The sequence below is a fragment of the Amphiprion ocellaris genome, chromosome 6 (assembly GCF_022539595.1).
Source record: "Amphiprion ocellaris isolate individual 3 ecotype Okinawa chromosome 6, ASM2253959v1, whole genome shotgun sequence".
NCBI classification, from domain to species: Eukaryota; Metazoa; Chordata; class Actinopteri; family Pomacentridae; genus Amphiprion; species Amphiprion ocellaris.
This window is the reverse complement of record NC_072771.1, coordinates 20,386,343-20,406,123: the sequence shown is the minus strand read 5'-3', so window position 1 is coordinate 20,406,123 and position 19,781 is coordinate 20,386,343. Positions and strand designations below refer to the sequence as shown.

General features: G+C 39.8%; 1 protein-coding gene across 2 annotated transcripts in view; it reads left to right on the top strand.

The window, feature by feature from the left end:
• Positions 1–19,781, top strand: part of LOC111578650 (phosphatidylethanolamine-binding protein 4) — a 54,505-nt gene that overhangs the window by 12,195 nt on the left and 22,529 nt on the right. For both annotated transcript variants that reach the window (XM_023285559.3, XM_055011247.1), the window contains exon 4: positions 10,543–10,638. In XM_023285559.3, the coding sequence (XP_023141327.2) occupies positions 10,543–10,638 (96 nt within the window). The remainder of the gene's footprint in view (positions 1–10,542; positions 10,639–19,781) is intronic.

Genomic DNA, 19,781 nt, shown 5'->3' with positions numbered 1-19,781 from the left:
AGCTTCTTTTCATATCACACAGAATAGAAGAAATTGATTGGAACTGGGAGGCTTAGGACTGGATTTTCCTCAACCATAATATTTTTTCTTTAACAACTGGAGCTTAAATTTAGATTTTTTCTGGCTTTGTTTTTTATTTCTTTGTCCAAATCCTATCGAGTGGTGCTTCAGGTTTTTCCTTGAGTAAAAAGTTGATATTGTTGTGGGGAGGGAGAAAGGACTTTTTTTCATGTGTGCAGGAATGTAGATTTCTTCCCCCCGTGAAATCCTAATTGTGCCTTGGAGGGCTGGTAGGGTATCTCTGCTCAGCTCAGCTCAACAGGATTTGTGTCTGTGTATGTTAGAGTATGTCTCTTAGCTTGAATACGGATATAACCCTTTCATTGCACAAGCTGCTGATTTCTCATATTTGCCGATAGGCTGATCCTGTGCATCCGTAGCTTTTTGTGGAAAACATTGAAAGTTTTTGTTTTTGGAAGCTTCCTTATTTATTTTTTTCTTCAGATATTTGATATTCATCAAGAATTTCTGGAGATAACATGTGGACCTCTTTTTGTGGTTCATCCATATTTGAAAATTAAACTCCTGGGAGCAGGTTTTGTCAATAGCACATGGTCATGTGGAGAATATATCACAGGTCAAAACTATGTCTGTCCTTTACGCTACTTGAGTTATTGCTTTGCATTTATCTATGCAAATCCCGGATAAGATCCTATCTGCCTGCAGCGACATATCCCCTGGATTTGGTCTTTGTGAGTGAGGCAGGTTATGGTTGACAGTGAAAAAGGAATAGCAAAAACATGTGAAGATTATTGCTGTAGTCATTAATTGTTGCTTGAAAGGGGATTAGGATTACCAGTCCTATAGAACACTCTAACACCTGTCCTTCCTCATATCTAACAATGTTACTTCAGTTTTCCTTATTTCAGTATCAGTACAAGTTGGCAAAATAAAAAAGGCTGATTTATTCAAATGAATCATCAGCGCTGGAAATGATTCAATATGTGCTACATTCAGATGGGTGATATATTATTCCCTTGGGGAGAGGCAAAGATGGAGCTGTGGAGCTGTTTTATTTGTGCTGTCTTTATCAGTGTGTCAGGCAGAGAGGCTGAGCTTGTTCTCTATGAATGGACGAGCCCTTGAACCATAAACCTGTACCTCCTCTGATAACAGTTTGCATTGTGATGTAAGTGCCATTCTCTGTGATGTCCTCTCTGACAGCACTAAATATATCAACATGCACAAAATGATCTGTCAGACGAATTATTTTCTTCAACCAGTCCTCCAAAACTAAGGATTTTCTGTGCTGCATACGCAGTGTGTCTTTTTGAAGACATATTGTGGATTTTGTTAGGGATTCAAGGCAAAGCGCAGTATTGTGGTTACATTTCATCAAGCTGTGCTGCTCATGTTCTTAATGTTTTGCCTGTAGGGGAACATATTTACTGTACTCTGTGTCCTCCATACCTTATGCTGTGTATCGTTTTGTGCTATTTCTGCTGTTGGGACCTCTGACTGCTCTGACGTCTGAAATCGCCACAACTTCTAAGGTGATGAGAGTGCTCCCTGAATTACTCAGAGCCCGTGATGACATGGCCCTGATTGTCAGACGGGTGGGCTGGTGACACTGGAACACAGACGGTGCTTGTCTGTTTGAAATATTCTGTTTCAAGCTTCCAAGCCCTGGGCAGTCCTCTCTCCCAGTCTCCCAACACCCAGCTTCGCCCACTGAAACAAGACTCTTCCATACTGGAAAATCCGGCCCTGTCAACTGGCAGTCTGGACTAGGTTCAGCCCACACGCCAAGCACCCCCCACCACCACTTCCACCCCTTAATAGGCACTAGAGTTTGCCACCCCATGTAGATGCCTTTTGGTCGCCATCCATGGATGGCGTCAATAGCATCTTCCTACACAACAGTGACTGAACGGAGGGCACAAGAAAATGTGGGAATAATTTACACTTTCTCACTGTACTACCATCAGAAACCATAATTAATCATGATAGAAAAAATGTGGAAGCCATCTTGGCTGGTAAAACACGCAGTGCCTGTGAACAGCCCTGACACCTTTAACAGCTCCGATGGCCAAATAGGAATGGGTGTCAGAGTGCTTACAACTAAGCTGCCTTCATGGCAGCATGTTTCCCATCGTCTTCCGAATTGTGTCTGCTGTATGATGGTTCTCCATGAAGTGCAATGTTGTAACATTTTTATATATTTTATCTACATGAAGTGCAATCATAGACAGTCCTGAACATTAAATGTCAAAATAGATGCTAGACAAAGCAATTATTCTTCTGTTAAACTATACAACAATGATAATGTTGCTCAGGCTTTCACTCTTCTCATCCTATATTTTTTTTTAAAAATTAAGTTTCAGAGGTTTCAGTGTGAATGAAATAGCTGCCAAAATATAGTGTAATGGCCCAGATTAGGTTAATTTTAGAACACAAATTAAATAAGAGCTTTAAGTGTTTGCAGCTTTGAAATCTCACATCATGCCCTGCTTAAACTCACTGTTTTCAGTTGCACTTACTCTCCCCAAAACATCCACTAATCCAAATCAGTCTTTATTATTTTACCTTTCATCCTCCAAATACCTTTAAGTGCTTTTAGAATCAAAATAGTTTATTTTAATTCCCAAATCCAGGTGAGGGAATTAGAATGTGCTCACCTTTAACTTTTACAGGCTGCATGTGGTGGTAAAATAGCAGATCTATGACTCTCAGTGTGTGGCATGCTTGACAGATTAATTATGGATGTGAGACCAGTGCTGTAATTTGCCCTGTTTGACTGCGTTGTGTTCTCAGCAGCCAAACTACACGACAAAAATATATCCCTCTTCCCTCATTTAGCACGGGCTGGATCTGCGGCTCGTATCCCAGCACCTGGCCGCATGTTACTTCAGAGTACCTGTTAGTGGTAGTTACTGTGTCTGAGCATGTGCGTTTGCAGAAATGCTTTCATGGCAGTGAGTAGGTGTATGTGTGTAAAGCCACCACTAGAAAGTGTTGAAAGCCTCAGCTAGCAAGATCGCATCCAGGGTGACTAATAAGCTTAACATGAGCACGGCTGTGTTCGCAAGCATGGTGCGGTGAAAGAAGTCTTCAATGTTGAGAGAAATGCAGAAATGGTTCCCTAGGCTGCTACTAATTCCTTCACCCCCCTCAAGCTTCAATCAGACTGTGAACCATCTTACTGTTAGCTATGGCTTCATAGCAGTTGCAGAGTGCACACCAAAAGTACAAGGCTTTATAAACAAAGTTCAGGACAGACTGCATTTAAACATTTACAGAGTTTATCAAAGAGCTGTTCATTTGTGGTTTGGAGGCTACATTAAAATGTACTGTTCAGGACACAGAGCTGTCATATTTAGAGTGCAGACTCTACCGCCTATGTGATAATGCATTGTCTCATATTTCCTTCTGTTGTGTTAATTTGATTAAAATATTGCATATTTGTATGTTCAAACTGAAAATGTGATTATGCAATTATGTAAACTTAAGTTTTGTGTTTTGCTCTGCTTCTCCTTGAACTGGTGCCTCTTCACTCACTCACTTTTCCGTTTGGCTACCTAGCAGGGATCTAGTAGCTGTGTTGTCTTTTGGCCTAGAATATGCGTTTGTATCCACACGTGACTTTCCTTTGACCATGTGGCTCCTCGAAGTGTGGATTTATAAGCCACTTCACACCATTCCTGTGTGGGAGGAGGCTGAGTTAAAAATAGGCAGGTTTGGAGGTAGTGAGCAGCCTGCACTGTGTGAAGCACTTAAAAACACACTGAGAACTATTGGTATTCTCTTTGCATATCATTTATTTGAGGCAGTAAATAATGTGAATGGTAAACCAATAACTGCAGTTGTCATTGGCTTTTGTGAAATGACCCATTTCATGTTGTACAACAGCCTAATGTCAGAAGCATCAGTAGTACTCAAGTTGCACTAAAGTGGCAATGCACTGAGATTGTGTATTATCAACTTTTTACTGCCGAGTATAATATCTAAGAGAGGTTGTAAGTGGTTTCAATTACAAAACACTACCTAAGCACATTGATCCCATGTGCATGTGTTTTTATGTGAATGTGCAGTCTGTGTCCATAATATCTCTAATCTACCATCTTATATCATCACTGTAACTTAGCTATTTATTTTTGCTTTTCAGTCAAAATAAAAGCAGAAGTGACTGAGGTATCATGACTTTAACCCATAGTCAACTCTGTGGTCCTGGAAAATCCATTTATTTAGAGATTTTTTATGTTTTGAGGAAAATCTAATTGTTTCCTGGATTATGTTCAGTCAGTGTTAATATTTTTACCATTAAAGTAAGCCAGTAAAGTATTTAAGCGAGACCCTTTACTCTTCCCAAACTAAACCAAAGTGCTTTGTTTACCTAAACCTAAATATTTGGATTCACTTCTTACCATCAGACTGTAAAAAGACATTAATCATACATTGGTCATAAAAGCCAGAACTTAATAAGGTGTTTGTCCTCAAATCATAAATGCTTATGTGAAGATTACAAAAGAAAAATTACCAAAATCAAACCATCCATCCATTATCTATACATGCTTAATCCTCATTAGGGTCACGGGAGGGCTGGAGTCTATCCCAGCTGACTCGGGGCAAAGGCGGGGGGCATCCTTGTTGTACAACCTTTACTTTATAAATGAATAAAAGCCAGTCTGAGATATAAGATATAGTCTCTTGCTTAGTCTTTTCTCTCCCTAGCTTCCTCCACCAATGTCTTCTCTGGTCTCTTCACCTCTGCCATAATGTCCCCTCTGAGTTCTTCTTCATCTTTTTTAGCATGTAGCCAACAGCATTGAGATGTTGAAAAAACTGAACTAACTTCATGCAGCTGAAAACCCACTCCTGGTTTTATGTGACACAGGGCCATGAAGCATTATGCTTCTCACAGAAGGTACGATCCTGATCAACCCCACTTACACAGCACAAGAACAAGCATATTCCAAGTCAGTGTACCATCAAAATGCTTCTGAAGCTTTTTTCAAAAAGATAAAATAGTGGTTATGATAATGTTGCTTTAAGAATTGTTGCACACTGAGAATTGTGAAATACCGTGCCCTGTCTTTCTACAAGACACTATTAACCACGTTTACACAGGTAGCTTTCAGTATTTCCAAACTGCCTTTTAGGTAAATAAGTTATTTATTTTAATAAGCTGTAGTAGCATTTATACAAAACCATTTTATCAGATGTTAGATATTTTATTCATGTTGTATTTATTTTATCAGAAATTCCAGGTAGACACTCCTACAATTCTTTGTTTAAAACAGATTTGATTACAAAATTTTCATATTAGACTTCCTTATTTAACAAAGTAGAAAGAGCTATTTTAGTAACTAAAAGTAGGAACTAGTACATAAATGAAAGCGTTTTACAATCAGTCAATTTGTGTTTGTATAGCACCTTTTCAGGGTGGTGCAATTCAGAGTGCTTTACAGGCGAGTGGCAAGCCGATAGTAAGACAGTTCAAATGTAAACAACAAAACACTTCAAGAATCCACAGAAAGAGAAATACAGATGGTGGAAACAGATTAAGATAGATTAAATAGAAAAAGACCATGACAAATACAATTAATCAGAAGAAATCAAACATTTTAAAGCATGAGTACAGTAATGTGAATTGTTCTAATCAAAAGCAAGGTTAAATGGAAGGTCTTAAGTTTGCGCTTCAAGATATCAGCACTCTAACCTCGTGTCAGATTCTTGGGCCAACTGTTCCAAAGGCTCAGAGTACAAAAAAATGAAAGTAGGCAACATGCTGGACATAACAGGGAAAAGTATTGAGCTACTTATTCATGTGTAGAGATGAAATACTTAAAGATCTAATTTCTATCATTTAAACAAAGAGTTTTCTGAGTTTTAATGTGGTGGCAGTATCTGGAGCTGAAAGTTTGCACTAGGTTATAGAGACATTGCATGCATCCTACTTGTATTTTTCTCTGAAAGATAGGAATACCTTTCATAACACATTGTCAATATTTGTGGGTGATCTAATCAAGCCTCCTTAGCTTTTTGGCTTCAAGTCAAGTCACAAAGCATTCCTGTTACAAGTACGTTTAGTCTTATAGTAGACAAGTGCAAGTATCAAGTCCTAATTTTTAGCAATTTTAACCAAATTTGAGGTTAGAGTCTCAAGTCTACAGCTCTGCAACAAGCAGGTGCTATATTTGAAGAGAAAATGTTCTAAGAAACACCCATATAAATGTATTAATAAACACTGCATACTATAATAATAATAACTTTATTTGTATAGTACCTTTCAGAAGAACATTCACAAGATGATAGATACTACACCTCCCATAATGCCAGTTGCTAACTTCTGTCTCTTACAAGAAATGTAAAATGCATCTTTCAATCTCTAACAACAAGAACTTTTAATCAATGCAGTAATAACATTTAGTTTGTTGGTCTTTAATCCTCACTGATGCTGTGATGCAGATGACCAAACTGCCCTTTATGACTGCTTCTTAAAGAGGTTTAAAAACGCTGCTTGCAGTGAAGAACAATGAGGTTTCCATGCTTCTGCAGATGAGCAGTGGGGGATGGACAGTTATTAATGACAATGAGGACCTCTCCACCTGTAAGGTCAGTGACCTCTAGGTGAGTGCCACAGCCCGGCTTCTATCTCCATCTCATCTTTGACTGTACAGTCCCCCACTCTGGTCAGGATTCAATTACTGCTCCCTGACTGACCTCTGACCTGCTCTTCACCAGGATGAACCTCATCTACTGACCCTGACAGTGGTACCACTGTTCAGCCTCCCCGTCACTTGCTCCACAGCCCATCTCACTGCAAAATGAGACCCTGTCACTTAGGGGAAACGTCTACACACCTTTGCTCTATGAATGAATTTAATATCAAATAGTATTTTTATTTAAAAACACTTTAAATCCCTTTAAATACTTTTTGTCTGCAAAAAACAAAATTGCTGAGATAGCTGAGACTAATTTTCTCCATCTTCTGACAAATTTACTTCTGTTGCTGTGTTTTATAGTTCCTGTTTTTACAGATCGATCTTTCAACCTCGCTCTAAGCTGCAGTCGATGGTTGTTAAGCCATCACCGTCTCTTAATCACAACACAGATACCTGTTAATTACCAAACGAGTTCAAGTGTTTTTGCTACTTAGACAGGGATTTGGGATCGATGCTTGCTTTGCTCTGGGTCGAGCGGTGAGCACAGTTGACCATTTAATGAAACGTTGTGGGTTCTGTGCACAGAGGCTGAAGAAGATGAAGAACGGGGAGGATAAAGCAATGGGTATATTAATAGGCAGCTGCTCGGATGACACAGTTTGGTATTGGGTCAGGGATAAAGCATGAACTTGTAAACTCACAGAGGGGCCTCTCCTTCCTCCTTCCCTCCCTCTAACTCACTCTCGCCCTTCGTGGTGTCATCAGTTACCAGAGCTGTGCTCGATAGCCCAGGCAGCTCTATGAGAGCAGCGATTAGCCATCTCTCTGATTCTCATCCCCAGCAGAGTTCACTCAAAGGTAATACAGTAGTTTACATCCTTAGAGACACTGTTTTTTCTCTGCCTTTGTTCTTTGCCGTCTTCTGTTTTGCAAATACTGTATCCTTTCGACGCTATTGACATGGAGTGGGAGTTTCATGTCATCTGTTAAAAATATGACAATAAAAAAATGTATTTCTACAAAATGCACCTGCAATTCCATAATATATAACTGATATGTAACCCTAAAGAGCTGTGTAGTTCATGTATTCTTCAGTAAAAGACACCCTCTTTGAGCTCTATAGGTGAAGACTGCACCTTCCCATTCGTTTCTGCCTCTGGCCAGCCGCAATGACAGAGATGCCCAGTCGGCTGCAGGGTTTATCCCAGCCGCCTGGCGTCTGAGGTGTGGTCTCACTGGGCCGTTTTGCTGTGATCACAGCAGGCAGTGGGAGGTTAATCCCAAGAGAATGCAGGCTCAATCTTCCCCCGCCTCCAGCCTGCACCCAGGGCCCTCACATCCCCTCCTGTATAATGGCCCGATGGAGCTCTGTGATCTGTGGCCGACACCTACCCAGATTTCACTTCTGCTCTGAGCGCTCAGATTATTATGACAATTTTAAAGTTCAGTAGTTATTGCAAAGCATAACAGAGTGGGTAGCCGACCTCTTACCTTTTTACAATAGTCAAAATTAAATATATGAAAGAGATTGAACATAGAAACATGTTAAGTATTTGCATTTTTTACTAATAGCTTTGTGTGTCCTCCAAAATATAGAACATTAACTGTCATCAGTGATAGATTTGACTAGTTGCAGTGTAAAAGTGAATTTTAAATTGTCCACAGGGTCAAATGTTATGTTTCTTCCTGGCATTAGTGAAAAAAGACTAACAAGGAGCTCCAACATATTTTGGAAAAATATGTGCCTTCCAGCGTACAGCTATGAGAATTAGCTCTGTTAACACATGTTTTGATATACATTTAGTTTCTTCGAGCCCTGATAAATTATTTCAGATGGCAGAATATGCATCTGTTTTTCCCTGGAGTCTTTCGCACATATCTCTGCGTAATTAATGTGGATTTTGACAGATGGAGAAAAAAATGTCCTCGTAAGAGAGAAGGGTACATGCCACAATGTGTGAAGTGCAAGCATGGTGGGAGCTTCTTGTATTATTTGCTGCCCATGCCAGCTGGACTAGCCAGATTCTTACAGGTAGAAATTCAAGCACTAAATATGCATGGAAATCATTGAAATTCAGTGCCCACCATAAATAGGCCGTGTTTTTGTTGTTACAGTTGGAAATGAATGTGAAATGCTCTTAATGTTGTTCTAAATTTGTCTTTAGAAAAACTAAACCTGTCCTATACAGTGTGTCTCCATCCATGGTAACTTTCGTGAAATATCCAATGAAGTGCAATTTCCATCAATGGTAATTGTGACTGCAGGTCATTTTTAATTTAAATGCTTAAATTGCCTTTTAGTTGGTGTGTGTGTGTCTGTGTCTGTGTGCTGTTGTTTGAAACCATGTTATTTCTGAATGTACCAGGGTCTGACTTAAATATTAGTGTAACTACATTATCACAGTTTCTTTGCCTGGTAGCAAACATGTACAAATGAGGATTACAACTCTTGAGAAGGCAACAGGTCATGGTTGGTAAGCTGCCCGGGGGGGTCACTGATATAGAGTCACTTTTGACAGGCTGTGGAGGAGGCTCTATTGTTGCTGGTGTGTCTGGATGTTACCTGCAGGCACTATCACTGAGACTACAGTATTATCCTATTATTAGGCTTAGTTGTTTACGCTTATTACTGCTTGTCAGGTAGGCAGAGAATCCTTCTGAAAATGAGCATCTGCAGAAAAATACATGACTACTTCTTTATCTCATTCAAGTACATCGGCTTAGGATAATTTTCAGAGGCCTATAAGAATGTTTAGATAGGACACAACAAACAGCAATGCAAGGTTTATGTTTACATGGAGGCATTGATTCTTCAAAAATGTTTAACCGCTCCGCCGACAGTGTTATTTGGCAGTCGGTGTGAGAATGTAAGAAACGCTGCATCTGTTTTATATGTGTTAAAGCTGATATCATTATGGTCTTGCTTCAAATGAAAGTACATATACAGTAAGAGGACATTGTGGATTGAAGCAGCTTTGATTAATGTCTCTGTTTGTAGAGGAAGTGAACAAAATAAAAAAAGCCCATCATATGGTCTGGCAGATTTTGGGCACCGGCCCAGGGATGACAAATGTGCTCTCGCAATAATTCAATCTGCTCTCATAATTCTCTAACTTTTAGGGACAGACAGAATGAAGATTTTCCGGCAATTAAGCCGCCAAGTCAATGTCCAATAACTGTGATCAAGTGTTAGTTAAGATGCTTTTTCTCTCACTTTATCCATTGACAGATTGAGGGGTATAAAGATACTTGGTAAGTGGCAGAAAGTTACTGTGAATATGTTAACGAGAGGATTTGGTATCAGATCCAAAACGTTGTCATTTTGTTGATGTCACAGTAATGATATTAAGTTTAAGGAATAAAAAGGAAGGGACGGAGCATGCTTGCTGTAAGAATAACTTTGTGATTAACACAGCTAAGGTATATATTGTCATGTATATTATTTTCTTTGTAGATCATTTTCTTTATACTTTAACATTTTAGCCCTGACAGATGAATTCAGACTCCTCTATGATCATGTGTCAGGCTGATAAGAGGAAAACCCATCCATCTGGCTTCTTGAGCTCTCTGTAGCTACATGAAAAACAAGACACAAATTTTATGAGTAGGGTAAAATTCACACAGCACAAGGTAGAATAAGTTAAAGCTAAGAAAGTAAAGTAAATCTGTTTTGAAGTATTTAAACTAAGTATTGTTTACTGCAGACATGACTGTCGAGCCTTGGGCAACGTCATGTACAAACAGCACGTGTCTGCATTTAGAAAGCGAAAGGGATCAGGTACCGCTGTTACTGAACTACCTCTGGGCCAATCACAATGTGTGTGGTACTGTGGTAAGTACACTTGTGAAATGTAATAATGTATGAATTTCCTTGCAGAAGAAGTATGTCCTGGTGATGGTTGATCCGGATGCTCCAAGTCGCACCAAACCAACATCTGCTTACTGGAGGCACTGGTTGGTCGTGAACATACAGGTACAGTAAGTCTGCAGTAACCTTTGCTCTCACTTTAAAAAAAATACCCATGTGTTTGGGTGATGGTGACACGGCCAGTATTTGTGATTGGATTAGAAACTCATACGGTACAAATTTATGAAGTAGTGTTTGGTTGTTTTTTTTCTTGAAAATTGTGCATTTTCATAATCTCGGGGTCTCACTTGGCATGTCTTGTGTTTACATCTGCACTGGGGCCGATCGTGAGGCTGAAAAATTATGAATGGTTTTTAAGCCTAACTTGGTGAAAAAAAGGATGCCAAGTTTGAAAAATGTTAATTTTTCATATCATGTATCTTGTGCAATAAATGCCTGTGACAAAAGTGTGGGAGTAAGTCTTTCTAAATGGCTGTGAAAGTTTGCAAGGCCCTGTCAGCAGCAATTTCCCTCTGCTGCAGAGAGCCTGGGACGTGTCAATGCAGGCGTGTGAGACTGAGATTGAGGAGAGCAGCATGCGAGGCGCACACTCTTTCTCCCATAGAGCTCCAGTCCCTCAGCTCCCCCTTCAGTGGAGAGATCTTGGCAGAGTGTCCTCCCTTCATCTGTTCCCCCAGGCAGAGCAGCTCCCCCAATGATCCACACTTCTCCATATTTTACACCCCCGAAATGGGCACGGCTCCGATCCCCTTATTTCTCTTCATATTTCACTCCTTTTTATCCATTCGTTTGTGTGTTTTCACATTCTTGCATTCTAACGCCAAATGCATGTTGAGTTGTTGATTGCCTCAAATATTTTGAGGTTTGCAGACATTTTTTAATCCCCCGGGAACCAGGAGATCAACCCAGTAGATTAAGACTAGTGGTCTGAAAAACAAGCACACAAAGACGCTTCGGCAGTGTATCACCGCTCCTGTTTCGTTTCATAAGGCGTGGTGGTACACTAAGTAAATGCCACATTAATTCCAAGATTCAAATGTGATGTGTTTGGATGGGATATATATTTTAGTAAACCAACAATATGTATAAATTTAGCATTTTGTGATTCAGCTCATTGGTGCTGCGCTTAAGAGATAATTTATGCAGCCACATTCCCGCTCGCTGTTAAGGATCTATGAATATTTACCTCGTATCACTCACATACATCAATGATATACAAAAAAGTAGTAATTTCCACTTTATAAAATTGCATTAGGCATCACCTTTGCTTCTTATTTTTAAGCCCATGAAGTCTATCTGGCTGCGTGACCAGCTGTGAATAAACAAATGTCTTTCAAGTGCTCAGACAGACCACATTCTCTCTAGCAATTCAATTTCCTGTCACTTGTGTGGGTGTTGACCTGCATTGCCCATGTAGGGATTGGCCAATGTGACGGGATGTTTTTCTGATTGTGACTGGTGGTTGGTCAGAAGGGTTAATGAGCCTTTTGAGTGATGCCAACTGTAGTGGGAGGTGTTTAATTGACCAGGGTGCCTAGGTGACATCACACAATCTCAGTTTTGTTTTTTCAAGTGTCCATGCGAATTTATTGGATTTTGTTTCGGTTGCAGTGGTTTGACAGCAGTGTAGGCCAGTTTATGAATGAATGCCCATCTGTAATTCAGCAAAAATGAAAAACAGATTAAACTAGTGAGTAATTCTGAGAAATTATTAAGCTATTCTCAGTAATTTAGTTTCATCTGTATGTAAGGTAAAGAGTTCTGTACGATAACGTGCTTTGCATTTCGTTGGCTATTTCTGGCAGCGTGTTTGATAGTAGACTGTTTTGTAAAGGGAATTTTCTTTCGCCGAAGTCAGAGGTCACACTTTCAAATGTCAAATGGATCAGTGTTTTGATCCTCACTCGTCAAATAGTGCGAGCTGCAGCAGCCATACTCTTTTCATATATATTCATTAGTCCAAGGTCATGCAGTCTTGCCCCAGTTTGTGGAGGTTTCCATAATTAGTGTGTATTCTTTATCCAGACCCACAGTTATGAAGAAAAAGATTTCCTTAATTCAGCCGAGAGTGAAGTGAGGTCAGCCTGGACTGAGTAGCATAGCACCACAGATTTACGCTGATTGTTCAGCCAAAGTCTCATTAGAGAAGCAATGGTAACGCAAGAAGGACACACAGCGGTTCCCTGTGTGTAGTAGATGCATCACTCACCTTGTTCTGAGCTGCATTATGTAGCTAGCTCTTCACTTATCAAACCAGTGCTGAGTACCTCCTCACTGTGTGTCAGCTGTGCCAAAACCCTCTTGAAAGAGGCATTTGAGAACCGGATATTTGTTGCTGCATACTGTCTCGTGCCTCTTATATATACAATATCATCCACAACTACAGTGTAGAGCTTCTGAGAGGCAGAGTTTAGAATTTAGAATTGGCTCTCCAGAAAGGTTTGATGGCTTCCCAGAAAAGAAAAGACTTGCACCTTTGTGTGCTAGATTTTATGTGTCGCGCTTCAAACATAACACAGAGCATTTTGTTTGCGTTTTTATGTTATCTGTGAAAAGTTATGCTATTGTATAACAGCTTTTCCTGAACATTTTTAAGGTGACACAACATTCTAATGGATGCCTTCATTTCTTTAGTCAGTTAGATGGATAATCATCACCAATCTTCAGACCGTGGATGAGACCTAAAAACTGCTCTCTGCTTAGGATTTTTGTGTATCATTTGTTGGTAATTAGCTTAAAATGAATGTAATTAATCATTTTACAACATTATGCATTTAAATATGGGATGTAAAAATAGCTTAGCCACACCAAAACTTGAATTCCATGCAATCCAAAGCCAAAATGGACAGATATTGCTACAAAGCTTGTTTACATATCATCAGCAGGTTCAGGAGTATCAATTTTCCCTAGCTGAATTTAGCTTGTGTCTTCCTTATGAGGGATAACAAATTTATCTATTGTTCTGATAACTAACATAGAAATTAAATTACCAAAATACGAGTTCATCTAAATTGATACCACAGCTACAGTAAAAAGAAGATCTTTGACTATGACTGAATTTAGTTCTCTTGCTTTAACTGGATTATTTCATTAATATCTATTCTTTCAAAAACCCATGTCAAAAAGTCACACTCTCTTACCTACGTTTTAACTACAAATGAAGTCACTGAATTTTGGCTTTTTTGTCTTATCAGCCCATCTGGGCTGGGCTCTTGTTTCTGCATGACAATAAATAAGAAAACTAACTATATATTTGTACTTAATATCATCCAGGCATCAGCACACATTTATAAACATGCAGAAAAACATACATATACAAGTCTAAGACAATCATTCTTATGTTTATGTCAGGTGTCACATCTTTTATTTAACTGTGTATCACTTATCACATCATTACTTTTGACTGCCAAGAACAATTTATTCCAGCAATTAAGTGCAAACTGTGTGGCTGGGTGTCTTGTCTTCTCTCACCAGCTGTCCAGTTTCTTTTAGAACTCACATTATTAGATGCTGTATATGCATTTTTAGTGCAACTGCCCATTTTCATTGACCCCTCGAGCTACAGAAACAGTAATTTAGAATCTTCTGCAACACACGCTGTGTTTTTACATCAATTATGGACAATTACCAAAATAACCATCAACAGATTGTTGTCTTGCTCTCGAAGTCGAATTCCAGATTGTGAGCCTCTCCCTCCCTCTCTCTGCTCTCCCAGAGTCTAAATCAATACAGATGTTCCGGTATGGTCTTGCAGCAATAATTACTGTAACAAGCAAATCATTAGTATCTGAATAGAGTCAGCTTATATAAATACAGCACTGGGTGTTACTTTTAGTTGTTAATACTTATTCTCTCATTATAGTTTTGGTACTTAGTGAGTCAATATGATGCAATATAAACTTGCAAAGCAGTGCTGCAGTTAATGCTTTTTCCTATCCTGAGAAAAGCCAAGGTGTTCATTGCTGTAAAATCCCATTTAAACAGAGATGTATAGCCTTAGGTTTTTATGGATGTGATAATGGAGTAATGTTGAAGTTTCTCTCCTGAGTTTTTGTCACCACCAAAGGTGTTAGTTGTCTAAAGTAACTAACTTTTTCTGTATTAGTGTGCAAAAGTAATATCAAGGTAATTATCAGATTTTCTGGCCTGTAATTTTTTGTACAGTGAGTCCCTGAAAGGTTGTGCAATTTATACTGTTTATACTTGCTTTAAGTCAAAGGATTAAAGTATTCTCCTTTTGTTATTTTTTGATTGAACGGACTAGCAGCATTTTCTCCAAGTTCAGATATATTTTAAACAAGAAAAAAAGGTTTGTGACCCATCATAAGCTGCTCAGGCTTTCACCCTTTGTCCTGTTCAGTCAGTATAGGCCTTCACTTCCAGATTCACTTTAATAGCGTCTGTGGATTGGAAGCCATCCCATGTTTGTTAACTTCCTCTCCCTCACTAATTTAGGGCCAGTTGGACAGTTCAGCACACTCATTATTATGGTACATGAGGGATATGCATGCTTTAACATCTATCTCTGTTGTAGCAGCTCCCAAAGGGGGACCGAGCCTGTGTTCTGCTGCTGCTCAGGCAAATACAAACAGTGAAGTATTGTGACTGTATCAGACCAGCTGGCTTTGTGTTTGTGAATTCTGTGGCCTGCAGAGATCATCTGCTCCACACCTCAAGATGTCCTTTAACTGCAAACTATTAGACGTGTAATGCCTTTCAGGATTTCATTCAGTGTTTGGCTCTTAAAAAATAGCACTTTTGTTATTTTGTCTCATTTTTATAGAATAAACCACTCACCTTAATGGACCCAAACTTAAAAGGCTCAGTGATTTTTGGTTGGAAAATGTTGTGTGGCTGGTTACAAAGATGAAATGTCCCAACTATCATAATAGGGCTGTTTTAGTAGAATTGGACAGCTTTGGAGAAACTACAAGTTATGGATGCAAGGACAATACTTGTTTACTATTACGATAAATGAGCTTAGTTTAGGTCTATTCAGGACTATGAAAAAGATAAAGGTAACAATCAGCTATCCTTGAGTCAAGTATAGCACATCTTCCCTCTGTTGTCACAGAGACATTTCTGCATTTACCACCAAGTGACTTGAGTTACAGTTGATGTCAAGTTTTGCAAAAACAGCCTCAGTCGCAGATCATTATTATCTGAGCAGCACCAAATGATAGGATTACATTTTTAACCTCTGCAATAGTCTTAGAGTTTGTTTTAGCAAAATACCTATCCAATATTGCAAATAAACATACATAATTGCATTGTTCTTTATGCTGTAATTATCCCTACTGTGGCATGTTATGATTTAAGCTTTTATTTTTGACAGACAGCTGCCCCCATATGGAAGCCAAAAACAATTTCCCAAAGGCCAAGCGAACCATAGCTAGCTTCATTGTGAGAACAAAGAACCATTGGTATTATTCATAATTAAACTCTTATTGTGTACTCTGCTGAATATTTCCATTCTTCTGCCTCTCTCCTGCTCACTCTCATTTCCCCTCTCGGTACTTTGCACCTCGTGCTGGGAACATCTGTCTGGCGTCAGAGTGGAGCCTGGCTGTGCAGATTGGAGCAGGTAGAGGAGCACATTGTAGCCCAGCTAATGATGAGAGTGTCTGCCCTCTCTCTTGGAGGAGACGCAAGCTGCTGCTTCACGCTCGCTCACTCCACTCATACGCCCAGGGAAACAGATTTCCAAACATATGCAGTATGTTTTTAATCCAGTTGAGCACTTCATTTCCCAGCAAACACAAATAACCTTACGGGACATCCATATCTTATGACAAGGGGGTGGGCGCAAAGGAAGTGAACAATTTTCTTTTTTAATGTGATTTTTTTCCCTCCAAAGTTGCTAAACATGCTCATAACCCAGGTTAACAGTTTGCTTGTTTATGGTTTCGCAAACTTTTACACAGTAAAGTGCCTCCTGGCTTCAAGTCATGAAGCAACTTTATCCAATCTAAACTCCACTTGGTGCACCTGTTGTCATCCTTTGTTATAACTGAAACTGACAGGATAAACACATGTTCTTTGTGTTACAGAATATGAACAGATTGTTGTCAGTAATATATATGTGAGAAGTGACTAAACTGAGCACCTGTTTACGTGACTGAGTTAAGCCAGAACTTACAGAAATGCTTTACGTTCGAAGGACACAAGCTGAAGCTGTAAACTACTGATTTATCAGTGTAAAACTTGCATATTGTATTGTGTATTTTAGTTTGCAGTTTGAATTGTCCCTGACAAAGTTTGCGTGCAGTTCATTCATCTTTTTCAGAACAATCCGAAACCTCCCTTGGTACAGGTCAACAATAGTCCTTAACATTGGAGCGCAGCTGGAGGTGCTTAACAGTTAGAGCATGTGCTCATCCTGTCAACTTCAGCCAGACAAATGTCAGAGGTGGTAATACACGGAGTTCAGCTTATGGAAGTCATTCCTGCACTAAACCTCATCAGACTCCTCCTTAGCCATATTGGGATCCTCATGTTTGTTAGCTTTTTTTAGCTTGAATTTGGCTTTCTCTTGCATGACCTTTTTCAAGTTTGTTTCCCTTCATGTATGGCTGTATGTGTCTGCAGCCATTGATTTGTATGTTTGTGTGACGGACTTGGAAAACGGCTAACAGAACAGAAATCCATGCTTTATGGAGTGACATGCCACCTTTGTACCTGGGCTTGCTGCCACTTCTTGTCTCTAGTGTGTTTCTACATCTGGATACCCCTGGTCTTGTGTAAAAACACCCTGTAATAATATCGATCTTATCTTACTTGCAGCTTATTAACAAACAGGTTCTTCTTCAGTGTGGGCTGCTGCTCTCACTGTTCTCTGCCACCTAAAGGGAGAATTACATAAGAATCCTCCGCTTAGTTGTCAGCTCCATCCCCCGTCCACATACAACAAACACGCACGCAAGTGCACACGTACTTATACACACATAGTACTGTAGCTGATAACCTACCAAGCCTCTCGCCATCTCTATAATAACTGACCTCCCTGCTGTGGTTGCTGTGGTGAAATGATTGAGGAGGTTTCACTGCGTGAAGAACGTGAGCTGCTATGGTTTCCTGTCAGAAATCGTGAATGCTGTTTGGGCAGCAAGGGAATAATCATCCATAAATTACAGTTTTTGCATGTTGCCTAATAGTGTTTTCGAGGAACCCAAATTTCTATTGATTTTTCATGTGCATTTAGGCTCTTTCTCAGGGAGAAAAAAAATCATATTACATCTCCTACACATTTTATTTTATTTAAGGAAGTAGGTCTACTGTGTGTCAGCATGCTGCATTAATTTCTAGCCTGAACACTGTCCTGAATATATCACGATTACTCTTCAAGAAAACAAGGACAACCTGGAAAGCCCTCTTTGATCCAGTCTGTCACACTATAGCCTAGTAGGAAAAAAAAAGAACAGATTGGACCTTATCCATGTGAATGCAGTTTAAAAAGCAGTAGCTCTGCACACATAAAGGCACTTCTTTTAATATGTGCCCCCTTTCTTCACACCCACGACCATTGTGTATAAAATCCTGTTTTTCCTGAAAAGATTTCTAGTCGCAGCCGCAGACAATGTTCCCCCACACAAGCTGTCGTCTTTGTCATACCCCCCACCCCCCCTCCACTTCAGTCAGTAAAGCAGGATCTTTGGCAGTCGGCCCCACGTGCGAATTTAAGCGTTTCAGGGTACAGGTGGGGGGGACTGATGGAGCCAGCCTACCTGTTCCCCGGTAAAGTGGTCAATTTTGACAGACATGGAGACGGAGGAAAGGAGCGGGCGAGGAAACCAGAAGGGGGAAGAGAGGGGCGGGTAAATGAACAAATGTCAGGGTTAGTGGGGGGTTACCGGGGCTGCGACGGTGGAAAACACTTCCTCTTAGGGGTGTCTCCTGATAGGGTACAGTGAAGGGGAGTGAGGCATGCTGATAAAAACAACTCACTAACAATTATGCTCACCTAAAATAGCCCATACTTAAGTATATAGCATGCTTGCCAGTTAATTGTACACAAAAACAAAGACTTCACAAAAGACCTCCTGCAGCCAGTGTATTTTCTTGTATTTTGGCATGATAATTAAGTGTGACAGCTATGAATGCAAAGTTGGCAGATATTATGGTGGCCTGTCTAACTCTGCATACTGTTTATGATTGTTTGGATTCCAAAAGTTATACTAAACTATGAAAGTAGAAAACTGCAGCATAGCTCAAAGATATATATTGTATAATGAACAAATACAGTCACATGCCAGAAACAATCCAACCGGAATCGGACATAAATATTACAATACCGAGTACATGATAGTTACCGAGGATTAGCGAATTATCTTTCAATGTAGACTCTGCCTCTGTTTTACTAATATTAGACAAATATTGTGTTGCCTGTTTCTGTGAATACTGTGAGTACTGACAATTACAAACATTGTACAATGGATGAGTCCATTCTTTGCAGATTCCAGCCCATATCTGTTCCCAACCAAGCAGCTGACAGAAAGGGATTTAATGACAGCGTTCCTAAAATTCTCTGGAGATAATGCTATTTGTAATGGCAAGCGAAAAGCCACCATCAAAACAATACATTTAGTTGAAGCCAATATTTCATCCATGTTACACTTGAATAATTTGAGTATGATCGCAGCATTTCCTCTGAATTGTTCTCTGGATTTGTTCAACTTGTTCTTATTGATATGCTGTAGGACTAACAACCATAAAATCTACTAAGACCTCTGATCTGTACTATTGACCATTATCATAGCCAAGAGGTTTGTTACAATGTGGTATTTTTATGCTACACTTGGTGAGAAACCTGTTTACATTCCAGGGTGCTGTATAGTTCACTTCTCTCCGCTGCTCAGTCGGATTCCAAAGCACTGTATAGATTTCTTTCAGCTGATGAAATTAAAAAGACAGCAGTGTGTGTGTGGTGTGCCTTCCAGCAACGCGATTTGCCTGCGAGTTCACGATACGGGTTGAGAGGGGAGTTCCTTTGGGGGGGATTAAATAGCTCCCTCTCTTCCTTCCCTCCTCCCCTGCCCTCCATACTTGCAGAACACAAACAGCTTGCAGGGCTGTACAGTATTTGTACAACATGTTTGCCACAGTGCTGCTCACAGGTAACAATAAGCCAAGGTCAGAGGTTAAGAGGGATTGTGGAGCTCGGATTCTTGTGTGTTCCTCTGGCAAACATTGTGCACAAAGGCACAGGAAACAGTGCCCATAGTATAGCTTGGAGAAAGTGAGAGTGAGAA